Raw genomic sequence first — 12,528 nt, 5'->3', positions numbered from 1 at the left:
GTTTCTGAAGGTGCTAATGCATGCTGCCAAGAAAGAGAGCAATCACCAGTCCTAACCAGCTGTGAATTCTGTAAATCACAAGGACAAGCCTGGCAAGCTACTCCCATACATAGGAGTCTTGCATATGGTTGTTTGGTTTTGGTTTGGGTTTTTAGAAATCACTATTTAGATTATTTTTCAATTTTTGAAATGGATTTAGATTATTTTTCAATTTTGAAATTGGATTGCTTGGTGTGTTGTTATTGCTTTTTAATGATTTATTTAATCTGGATTAGTAACCATTTGTAAAATAGCTAGAAAAGACTTTGTTCCCACTGTGTATTGTTTCTTTTTTAAAAAATTTATTAGATTTTTAAAAAATACCAATCCAAGTTCCTCCTCCTCCCCTCCTCCCATTCCCTCCACATACCCTCCCGCCCAGCCCCCTCCAGAGGGTAAGGCACACAGCTTTGGGGAAGATCTGCCTTAGCTTGCTTCTGAACTGGGTTATTTCTTTTGATGTGCAAAAGCCTTTGCATTGGATAGAATAGTACTCGCTTAGCTTTGGTTTATTTCCTGAGCTACGGGCATCAGAAAGCCAGGAGGCTGCTACTTGTGTCCACATCTCAAAGCACTTCTCCTATGCTCTCTTCAAGTAGACTCAAAGTTTGAGGTGTTTGTTATATGAAATAGTCTTTGACCTATTTGGAATGGATTTTGATATGTGAGAGATAGGGGTATAGCGTCTGTCTTTCACATGTAGGTATCCATTTGCTGCAAAGTCTCCTCCCCCCCCTTGTATGTTTTGCTTAAGAATCAGTTGGCTGGCTTTATTCCTGAGACCTCTTTTCTGCTCCAATGGTCTATGTGTTTGTTTTTATGCTGGTAACCGTGTGTTTTTGTTACTATAGTTCTGTACTATGCCATGTAGTCAATTATTATAATACTTTCAGTTTTATTATTTTTGTTCAAGATCATTATGGTTATTTCATGTCTTTTGAGCTTACATATGAGCTTTATATATGTTGCATATTTTGTATTTATTTGTGCTTCTTTTGAGAATTGTTTATTTTGTGTACTTATTTCTTGACTGATATTTTGTGTATAATTTTGTATTCATTCATCCTGTAGGATGTCTTGTCACTTTGCTGATGCTTTTTTTCCAGTGAAGAAACTTTTTAATTCCATGTAACCCTGCTTATCAATTCTTTTGATGATTATCTGTACTGCTGGAGTCTATTTCAGCATGTCCTTGCCTATGCTTATATCTTGAAGTGTTTTATGTGTATTTTCCTTTAGCAATTTCAAACTCTCAGGTTTTTACATTCAAGCCTTTGATGTGTTTTAAGTTACGTTGGTACAGAGCATCAGAGAGCCATCCACTGTCATTGTACATGAGGAAATCCACTTATTGGAGAGACTGTCTTTTGCCTAACTTGTGTTTTCTGACACCTACATGAAAAGTCACACAGGGTACCTGCATGAGTTTATTTCTGGATAGTCCATTACACTGATCCACATGCCTGTATTTGCATCAATGCGTGCAGTTTTGTTAGAATTTTCCTGTAGTATAACTTGAAATGAGGGATTATGAAACTGCAGCACTGTTATTTCTGCTCAGGATTGTTTTGGCTACTTAGGATCTCTGGGCTTCCATAGGAATTTTAGGATTCATTTTCACAGTTTCACGAAGTATTTCACTGACTCCATGATTTGGATCGTATTGAAGCTGTGGGTCACTTTTGGTAAGACAGCCAACCTTCACCAGATGAGCTCTGAGGATCTGTGCGTATGGGACGTCTTTGCTCTTCTGGTATCATCATCCAGGGCTTTCTTTAGTGTTTCAGAGTTCATTGACCAGGGTTATTCTTAGGTATTACATGTTACTGATTTATTTATTTTGAGGCTGCTATAAATAAGACTGTTTCCCTGATTTTTCTCAGCATGTTCCTAATATTGGTGTATAGAGAAGCTACTGATTGCTGAAACTACTTAGCTAAGCATTTTCCAATAGAGTCCTTAGGGTCCTTTAATAAGATCCCCCTGTTTACAGTTAGGGATATTTTCATTTTCCCTTTCACTCTGGTGGTTTCGTTCATGGCCATAACATCCTTCAATCATATTTATCCAGGTGCCCTCTTTCGTCCCATTCCCTGACCTTGTTAATCCCCTTCATCTTCTTGGCTAGTCCTCCTTTAATGTTTTGGGGATTTATTTGTGTTAGAGAGAGACAGAGAAAGAAAATGAAGGAGAGAGAGATAAACTGAATAATTTCCATTGGGGTTGCTTACAGAAACACAGGTGAGGGTCTGTAATTGGGACATGATACATTACTAGTGACTGGACCAATGAGGAAAGTGTCTTTCTCTTCCCAGCCACCCGCTAACTGCATACAAGCCCGTTGAGCGAAATGGAGCCTCATGAGCCCCTTCCCAGCCACCCGCTAACGGCATACAAGCCCGTTGAGGGAAATGGAGCCTCATGAGCCCCTTCCCAGCCACCCGCTAACGGCATACAAGCCCGTTGAGCGAAATGGAGCCTCATGAGCCCCTTCCCAGCCACCCGCTAACGGCATACAAGCCCGTTGAGGGAAATGGAGCCTCATGAGCCCCTTCCCAGCCACCCGCTAACGGCATACAAGCCCGTTGAGGGAAATGGAGCCTCATGAGCCCATTCCCAGCCACCCGCTAACGGCATACAAGCCCGTTGAGGGAAATGGAGCCTCATGAGCCCCTTCCCTCTGATGGCAGCGTGCTGACTGATCCAGCCTTCTGTAGATCTTGTGCAGACAGACAATCACAGCTACTATGAGTTCAAGAACGTAGCACTCATGTCAGGATGCTATACGTCTCCTCGCGCCTTCCTCGGCCCTTACATTCTTTCTGCCCCCTTTGCTGTAACGTTCCTTGATCTTTGGAGGCAGTGGTATCTCGTTTATGGCTGCCCATTCAACAGTTAAGTATGAGTCTGCAGTCACCGCCGATCGCTGCAAAATGAATCTTCTCTGGGCAAAACTGGTGGAAGCACTATTTGATGAATTTGATGGGCACCTCTTCTTCCTTTCTTATTTTATCTCTTTAATTTCAAACAGCCAGCATGTGTGTGTCTGTCTGTTTGTACATACACATGCATGTTATGTGTTTGCATGAGTGCACATTTGTGTATACTAGTCCATATAGGAGTGTAGGGGCCAGACATCAATATCAACATGTTCTCATTTTCCTTTCTCCTCTTATTTTTGAGACAAGGTCTCTCACTGAACCTGCATCTCCCTATTTTAGCAAGCCTGCAGGATCTGCCTGCTTCTGCCTCTAGCACTGGCATTACAAATGCATGCCACCATACCTGCTTCTGTAAGTGCTAGGGATGTGAGCTCAGGTGCGCATGTCTATGCATCAGGCACTCTTCCCATAGAGTGACAGCCCCCCCATAATAGACTACTTCTTAAGAGCTAAAGAATCGACAATATTCCAACTGATAGATATATAATTTCACATGTATTTTGGACAAGATAATTCAAAGGATATAAAAGTTTAGTTTTACTATATATACTTTATACAAGTATATAGTATACATTTACTTGTATACATATACAATACATTCCAGTAATTTTTGATACATACAATTTGTTTAGCAAGGAAATCAATTATAGTTACAAATGAGAAAGTATAAATAAAAGTATATATTATCAAACATGTACTTTTAATTCTTTTATGTATTTTATAGTGCAATTTAAATGATTACTCTCCATTTGGTGATATATCTATTTCTGTCCCTTTGATACATAGTCTCTGAAGACTCCACTCTGGACGAAATGCTTTTCATTGTGACAGGAAATAGATAACTAGCTATTCTAGTAAATGCTTTTTGACTTTGATTAAATGCTGTTTATTAATTCAAATATTAAAAAATATTTAACATCTTACATGGTCACAGTTCACGAGCGCTTTGCCCCAGTCTGCACACTAACCATTGAGAAATAGATGCCTTTCTGCGCCAGCAGCTGCTGGTGGGTGCCCTGCTCCTTGACCTTGCCGTTCTGAATCACCACGATCAAGTCCGCGTTCTGGATGGTGGACAGGCGGTGAGCGATCACGATGCAGGTGCGGCCTTCCCTGGCTTTGTCCAGGGCTTCCTGGACCACCTGTTGATATAGATATGAATAATTTGTAATACTATAGATTTTGCTTTATTGATAGAGATTTAAGGTCAATTTTGTTATATGTATATGTATTTCTGATCTTTATTAAGGTATTGTGATTGTGTAGTTCACTTAAAAATGTAATGTATATAGGTTGTTAATGGATAATAATAGTCAAGCTTGTAATCATGTTAGTTAAGATTTTCTAGAGGTACATAGATATATTTTAGATAGGCATTCTTCATATCTTTCAAAGATTATAGAATATGGCATTTTTTTTTTTTTTTTTTTTTTGGTTTTTCGAGACAGGGTTTCTCTGTGGTTTTGGAGCCTGTCCTGGAACTAGCTCTTGTAGACCAGGCTGGTCTCGAACTCACAGAGATCCGCCTGCCTCTGCCTCCCGAGTGCTGGGATTAAAGGCGTGCGCCACCACCGCCCGGCCTAGAATATGGCATTTTAAATGTTTTAATAACTTAGGACTTTTCATGACAATGAGACACTCTGCTCCTGGCAGCACCAATCTACTTCAAGAGGAAGATGGGCATCGAAGAGGCTCCTTATGGAATTTGATAGCCATGTGGGCAAAAAACTGCTCTTGCCTGGACTATTGCATAAACTGGACACAGAGAACCCATAGAGAGAGGACTACTGAACTTGCCTAAGGTGAGATGATCTTTCGGGGTTCTTGATTCATGAAAGAGTCTGCGAGACATTCTGCAGGACACAACAGATAGTGACTGAACTGATTTTGAATTTTCCTGCTTTATGGAAATGTCTGCTGGATACCATGGGCCTGAAGGCTGAAGATGGATGCCCCAACGGTACAAAAGAACTTTGGGTGACTGTCCAGGCAGCGAGATGTCTCTGTCATTTCTAGAGTCTTAAAAGTTGCTTTTTTCTTGTTTGCTTAGGTAGTATTATATCTTTCTGGAGTCTTTGATGGAGTTAAGAATAGTTAGCTATAGTTATAGTTTTCCTTAGTTATGATAAAGATTATTATAACTTTTACTTGATAACTGTTTCGTTATATGTAATTTTGCTATGTTAAAGTTAAAGCCTTTTTTTTTTTGTTTAAACCGAAAAAGGGGAAATGATGGAGGAAGGTCATTGGTTAAATAAAAAGAAACTGCTTGGCCCTCATTGGTTAGAAGATAGGTGGGAGGAGTAAACAGAACAGAACTCTGGGAGGAAGAGGAACTGAGCTCAGACTCCACAGCTCTCCTCTCGGGAGCAGACGCCTCAGCAGAGACGCCATGCCCCGCTCCCAGGCAGACGCACGCGATGAGGCTCCGACCCAGGATGGACATAGGCTAGAATCTTCCTGGTAAGCGCACCTAGGGGCGCTACACAGATGATTAGAAATGGGCTAAATTAATATGTGAGAATTAGCCTAGAAGAGGCTAGATAGAAATGGGCCAAACAGTGATTAAAAGAATACAGTTTGTGTGTTGTTATTTCGGACATAAGCTAGCCAGGCAGCCGGGGTGCTGGGGATGCAGCCCCGCCGCCCTTATTACTACAACCTGTTGACCAGTCACACAAGAGAGTTAGGATAAAGGCCATCCTCTTCCTATCGTCCCCTCCATAACCAGCCCCAGGGTTTGTACACTCTGGCCTTCAACAGTAGAGGTGGAGGTGAAAGCACAGATTGAAACCAAGGTATCAGTCTCACCACCAGAGAAGTGAACCCCAGTTTGGACGAGTTCTGAGACAAGAGAAGTCTGACATAAGGTAAGGGCAGTCAACAGAGTCCATCCGACCATTTACAAAAACTCTCTGCCCTCGCCACACAGCAGCCCTCAAGCTGGCCTCCAGTCGGCTCCACAGCTCATCAGGAAGCTGGAGCACAGGGCAAAGCCATTCGCAGCAGCAGAAACGTCCTCTGAGCATCTGCCTTTCAGACAGCGGACTCTTAACCTTTCTCAAGCTGGAAGCAGCTGTGTCCAGGGCACGGCCAGACCTCGGCCCTGTCTCCCTGCAGCTCCTCACAGGCTGCCGCAGAGACGCAGGCTGCAGGAACAGCCTGCTGCCAGCATGCAGCTTGCAGGCAGACTTCACAGAACACAGAGGGCCCAGGACTACTCTTCCTTTTATCACTTCAGGCAGGGCTCCTAAATCTCAGCTGCAGACAGATTTTAACTCCACGGGGAGCCCACACAGGCAACCATCAGCTATCTGGCTCAGCGTTCTCTACTGTAGCAGAGAAAGACTCAACTCAAATCCTTACCTTTTCGCTCTCCGTATCCAGAGCCGAGGTTGCTTCATCCAGAAGCAAAATGTGAGGCTGTCTGACAAGGGCGCGCGCTATGGCGATGCGCTGCTTCTGCCCACCCGACAGCTGAGTGCCTTTGTCTCCTACTCTGGTGCTGTATTTCTGTGAATGAAAACAGAGCTGACGACCAAGTGCAAACACAGTGTGATACAGAATATGTAATTTTCTAATATACATAATATATAATATAAAACGTGGATTTAACAGTCAAAATCCAAGTATGAAAACAAAATCTATAGCTCACTCATTATATATATATACATATGCGTGTACATATGTATACACATATTTATATGTATATATAATAACTAGAAAATTTAGTCCTACAAGTTAAAATGGTTCATTGAAGAGAACAACAAAACAGTTTTAAAATGGTGAATTTAATATCCCTGTTATTTTTATGTGTTTTTACATTGTGTTTCTGTGTGTGTGTGTGTGTGTGTGTGTGTCTGGGATCACAGGACAATTTGTAATGGTTAGATCCTCCCTGGGGATCAAAATCATGTGTCCAGCATGGCAGCAGACTCCTTTCCTTCCAAAGCGATCGTGGGAACTCTCTGTCTCCTTTCCTAGGGTCCCACTCCGTATCCCAGGGAAGTCTCACGCTACACAGACCAGCCTGTCCGTGAACTCTTCCTGTCTCTTACGAGTGTTGAGAGGACAGATGTGTGACCTTATACCTTATTTTATCCTGGCTAAAACTAGATACCTTAAAACCGTGTGCTTTATGTGAGCTGACCAAAATTTCTAAGTCTAGGAATTTTGCAGTGATGCTATCTTTCACCTTTTGGTCCCATTACGTTTAAGGACAAGATTTATGGGAAATTCAAACAGCTGTATGATATTATCAAAGCTTGTCTTATTCAGAATCTGTACTTGATGCCCTGTGAAGTATTATAAAGTAAAAAAAAAGAGAGAGAGAGATTTTTAGGATGTTAGCATTTGGATCTTTGTTTTTATGAACTGTCACCAACAAGTAAATAATGTTAATTAATTGATATTAAAGAATTATACTTTAATATTTTACCTTGAAAAGTCATTCAAAATTCTTCCTATACTGTTTCCCACCATAGGCAATCACCACTAGTCAATATGACGTAAGAGACAGAAGTTATAGGGTATTCAGAGGATGTGGCATCGTGTTCAACTAGAAAACATTCTTTTCCTATATCTGAACCCTGAATATGCTGAGATTATAATAAAAATGTGGGTTCTAATTTTTATACCTGAATTTTGACTCTTGAGTTCATGTTCTATATGTGTACTCCTTTCTTATTGGTGTGCGTGTGTGCGTGTTTGTGCGTGTGTGTGCGTGTGTGTGCATGCGTGTGCGTGCATGTGCATGTGTGTGTGCGTGCCTGTGCTGCGTTCCTTGGAAACTGTTCACTCTTTTCTTGAGACAGGGCTTCTCACCGGGATCTAGGGCTCACTGACTAGGCTAGGCTGGCTGGATGTGACCTCTGAGGGATCCTCCTCTATGTGCCTCTCCAGGGCTGGGATAAGAAGTTTGTACCCCACCTTTCTCTTTGCCTGGGTGCTGGGGATTAAACTCGGGGCCTCAGGTTTGACTGCAAGCACTTTAATGACAGAACAATCTCTCCAGCCTCTGGAGAGAAGGACCCCAGTAAGGTCTGGGCAGATGCTTGATAGGGTCCCACCCCTGAGCTGTGTCTGCCTCAGAATCGAGGTGCTCTGATGTGACTGTGGAGTCACCAGACTGCAGGAACTCAGCTGTGACTCTTGTGGGGTCCATAAAGACAGTACTGTGACCACAGGAAGGGGGAAACAGACGGGCAGAGTAAGCCAGATTCCAGTCTAATCACTGACAGAGGGGCGCTTAGAGAACAGGTTGGTCTTGAACACTGAGAATAAAAACCATGATGTCCACAGAGATGATCTGAGTAACAGAGAGAGAAAGATCCAAGGCCAGAGGTGGGGCCTTGCAGTTGTCAAATACCAGAGGACAAAATCATTTTAAGAGATTATAGCTATAGTGGTTCTGTGTTTTAGCCTGCATCAGTATTATCGCGGCTTTAAGTCCCAGAGCCTTCAGCCCCACAGCCAGAATATTCTTCTTCACCAGAGATAGGGTGGCGCCTGGTACTTCGTACTTTTAATAACTTCCTCGGTGATATTAATCCACATTCAGGCTTTGAGAGTTGGTGACTCTTATATTACTGGATTCTGTACTTTGACCTCACACTGTTAATAATTCATGACTAGACAGCACTGAGGAGAGGAAGGGGCAGGCCTCTTCCCAGGCAATGTGTTTGAGGATAGCAGTTATTTGTGAGAAGACCAAAGGACAAAAGTTTAGGGAAGTGTTTGGGCCACCTTGTGTCATACTTGTCTGGCTGGTTTGAGGCTACCAAGCCTTATTTTATCATGAGCACTTCCTGTAATGACAAACATAACTAGTGAGGATATGCGAGTGTATAATATTTATGTCAGATCTAAGAAGATATACAAGAAGGTGAGAGGGTCAATTTATCTAACTTACAGGAAGAAATGAGAGAAGTCCATAAGATAATAGCCCAGGAAAGATGTTGAGAGTCAATTCTAAGATTGTGGCTCAGGACCCTACAATGGATGGTACAGCAATTATAAATTATATAATACCACAGCCATCCCAGTGACTCAGCTCTATCCGGAGACCCTTCTTTCCGGCATGGGCAGGCGTCTCTTGTCTGGCCTAACTCCATACTGTCCATGGATCACTGAGGGGAGCTACAGAATGACTGTGCCTGTTTTCTCTGCAGAAACAGTGCAGCGTCCATGGAAACTAGATGCGGCCTGTCTACCCTTTACCTGGGAGGGGATGCTCACGTGTATTCCCAGACCAGAAACTGCTGGATCCAAAGCTAAGAAACTAAAGGACTGTTCCAACGTGTATTCTCGAGCTTATGGCCCTAAGGGTTGTCCCAGTTCTCAAAGTTCCTGTCTCTTCTGCTTGAATACATCTAATATTGTGTTGCCTCCTCACAATGACAGGTAAGAGATTGGGCAAACATAACCTCTAACTCGGATAAGAAGTATGAGTAGATGTCTCTCTACTGGTAAGATATATTTTGATTTCTAATTTCTCTTTACCTTTAGGCAGCCAGACTTCTGGGTTTCTGATGACAGGCCTAGGGGTGCCTGCAATGTGCAATGCCCTGGGTTTCATCCCCAGGATGGGGAGGGGGAGCAACAAAGAACAACTGAGAGGAGCCGCTAACTGCCAGGCCCAAGGTACATACGTTAGGCAGCGACTCGATGAACTGGTGGATGTTGGCCTCCTTGGCCGCCCTCTCAATCTCATCCTGGGACACGACCCGGCTGTTGTCTCCATAGGCGATGTTCTCGGCGATGCTGCAGTCAAATAGGATGGGCTCCTGGGACACAATGCCTAGGTGTGCTCGGAGCCACTGCACGTTCAGTTGCTTTGCTTCTTTGCCGTCTACAAACTGAGAGCGAGGGTTCACAGACCAACTTCAGGATCAGCACAATTCAGATTTAGACAATTAGCTACCATTATTTCATAGTACAAAACTCTTGGGTTGCTGCAAGATTAAGGAAAAGGCTTTCTGGTTGATTTTTTAGTTGACATGCAAAATAATGAGTTAATTATTATACTTTCATGTGTATGTATCAAGGTACTTTGATTTGTTTCTCACTACCTCTGCAACTTTACAGAGTGGGATAAGGTCTCACTCTGTAGCCCAGGCTGGCCTGGCACTCACACAGTGGTTCAGGCTAGCAATGACTCCATGGGAATTCTCCTGCCTCAGCCTCTCAAATACAGAGACTATAGGCATAAACTATCAACAGCCGGGCCTTACAACTCTTTACAAAAATATTTAATAATATGTTTAACAAAATAAATTGTTTATATTTGAGAATTTAATCAGAGTTTGAGAGCCAACATTTCACTAATTTTGAATGTAGTAATAGCATTATTTAGTCCTGTGTTCCAACATCAGTGATAAAACTGAAACCTGAAATCAGAACTCTCAGAAAATAGTTTATAGAAAGGGCAGTAAGGAAAGAACAGCGATCTTGTAACCAGTAAAGAACTGATGCAGTAAAGTCATGATGTGTGTGTGTGTTTATTTTTGTTTTTACACCCGAACCACACACACCCTCCCATCCACTTTTCTGCCTCCATTTCTCTACAGAAATGGGCAGGCCTCCATGGATATACACCAGCCTTGGCATATCAAGTTGCAGTGAGTCTAGGTACTTCCTCTCCTATTAAGGCTGGATGATGCAACCCAGTAGGAGGATAGGGTCCCAAAGTAGGTAACAGAGTCAGAGACGGCCCCTGTTCCGACTGTTAGGTGTCCCACAAGAAGACCATGCTACATAGCCGTAACACATATGCAGAGGGCCTACGTCCCATGCAGGCTCCCGGGTTTTCAGTTCAGTCTCTGTGAGCCCCCATGAGCCCAGCTTAGTTGGTTCTGTGGTGTCCTTGACCTGTCTGGCTCCTACAATCCTTCATCCTATCATAACTCTGTTGGAATAGAATAGAAAAGAGGCCAGCCTGGTCTACAAAGAGAATTTCAGGACAGCGAGAGCTGTTACCCAGAGAAACCCTGTTTCAAAAAAAAGCAAAGTAGGGATGGAGAGATGGCTCAGTGGTTAAGAGCATTGCCTGCTCTTCCAAAGGTCCTGAGTTCAATTCCCAGCAACCACATGGTGGCTCACAACCATCCGTAATGAGGCCTGCAGGAAGAATACTGTATACATAATAAGCAAATAAATAAATATTAACAAAGATTTAAAAAAAAAAAAAAGCAAAGTAGCAGTGAATACTTATTGTGGGGAAATTGAAAGAACCATGGACAGCAGGTGAAAAAATTCTCTTTTCGTCTCAGTCACTAGTGCTGCCAAGCCCTGGTCATTGCTAATGCATCTGCGATGTTCCAAGTACTCATAGCTAAACGCATACATAGTAACAGTTCGCTGCTCTGAATTCTGTTTCTTTGGCTCTTTTCCTATTTCTCGCTCATTGTAATCATTAAAATTCATTACTCCCTGTAAGATTTCTTACTCTTGCCCAGCACCTAGGATGGTTTTCCCAAAGGCTCTCAGAGTTTTGTTGGATATGGAATCCTGATTTCTCCCTCACCATTTTAGTCGAGAAGTCAAAAGGGCATTCCTCCATACTCCTAGCCACTCTGCATCTTACTATGGGAGCCCTGTACGTTTTGTTGTGCCATGGAAGATGTCCTCTGTATGGTCAGTAGTATTGTCTTATCCTGGCCTTGAAGATGCTAGGGACTCATCTTCACCAGTCCGCTGACTGCCTCCCATTCCTGCTGCTGTGCTTCCTTGCCTCTTTTACCCTGATTTTCTTCATCCCCACATCCTTCTCTAAGCATCCTTCATCCCTGCCGACCTGTTTACACTACCAACTCTTCACTGAGAGCAGAGTGAGAGGTGGAAGTCGCCCACAAATGGCCATGTTGTATCGTGACTTCTCAGTCCTCACCTTTCCATATCCTGGGTCCTTGCAAGCCACATTTTCATTGAAATACATCCTACTCTCGACTTTCACCCCATTTCCACCTCTTGCAACTCTTTATTTTTCTGGCTACTTCAGGTCTTGCCAGCTCTTACACTGTCAGATGAAATCTCACCATGGCAAGGGAGAGAGGTGGTCAGATGTTGCTTGCAACAGAGGACAGGGGACAGCGTGTTGAGGGTGAAGATGGGTAAACTGGCCAGTGTAGTTGGCATAGATTGGCCACTTGGGCTGTCAGATTATCTAACAAAGGCTCCGCTTAAAGGTTCAAAAAACCCGTGGCCAATGGTTAAACACTTCCAGCCATTTAGATGATTAAAAACCTGAAACGTTCTGAACACAAAAGTGTGCTCACCACTGTCCCGGCCCTGGGGTCGTAGAATCGCTCCAGCAGCTGGACCACTGTGCTCTTCCCGCAGCCGCTGCTGCCCACCAGGGCCAGCGTCTGGCCCTTCTTCACCTCCAGGCTCAGCCCCTGAAGCACTGGGATGTCGGGTCGGGTGGGATAGTTGAACATGACGTCTCTAAATTGCACATTTCCTTCCAATGTACTCTAAAATGAGAACAGTAACACACAGTTTGATCGCCACAATCTTGAAAACACAGGCTACCATGGGAACTCCTAGT

The 12,528-nt window shown here is 43.2% G+C and overlaps 1 protein-coding gene across 1 annotated transcript in view; it reads right to left on the bottom strand.

Moving 5' to 3' along the window:
* Window positions 1-3,457: 3,457 nt before the first annotated feature.
* The window catches only part of LOC121458881 (ATP-dependent translocase ABCB1-like), a 77,992-nt gene continuing 68,921 nt past the window's right edge, over window positions 3,458-12,528 (bottom strand). Inside the window, exons 25-28 of the mRNA XM_041668241.1 lie at window positions 12,257-12,454; window positions 9,632-9,838; window positions 6,348-6,494; window positions 3,458-4,123 (exon numbers count right to left, since the gene is read on the bottom strand). Coding sequence (XP_041524175.1) covers window positions 3,917-4,123; window positions 6,348-6,494; window positions 9,632-9,838; window positions 12,257-12,454 — 759 coding nt within the window. The 3' untranslated portion in view covers window positions 3,458-3,916. The remainder of the gene's footprint in view (window positions 4,124-6,347; window positions 6,495-9,631; window positions 9,839-12,256; window positions 12,455-12,528) is intronic.

Source organism: Microtus oregoni, unplaced genomic scaffold (assembly GCF_018167655.1).
Source record: "Microtus oregoni isolate MIOR12 unplaced genomic scaffold, Mior012 000018F_ref0000195, whole genome shotgun sequence".
Classification (NCBI taxonomy): domain Eukaryota; kingdom Metazoa; phylum Chordata; class Mammalia; order Rodentia; family Cricetidae; genus Microtus; species Microtus oregoni.
This window is presented reverse-complemented; position numbering and strand designations above follow the sequence as displayed.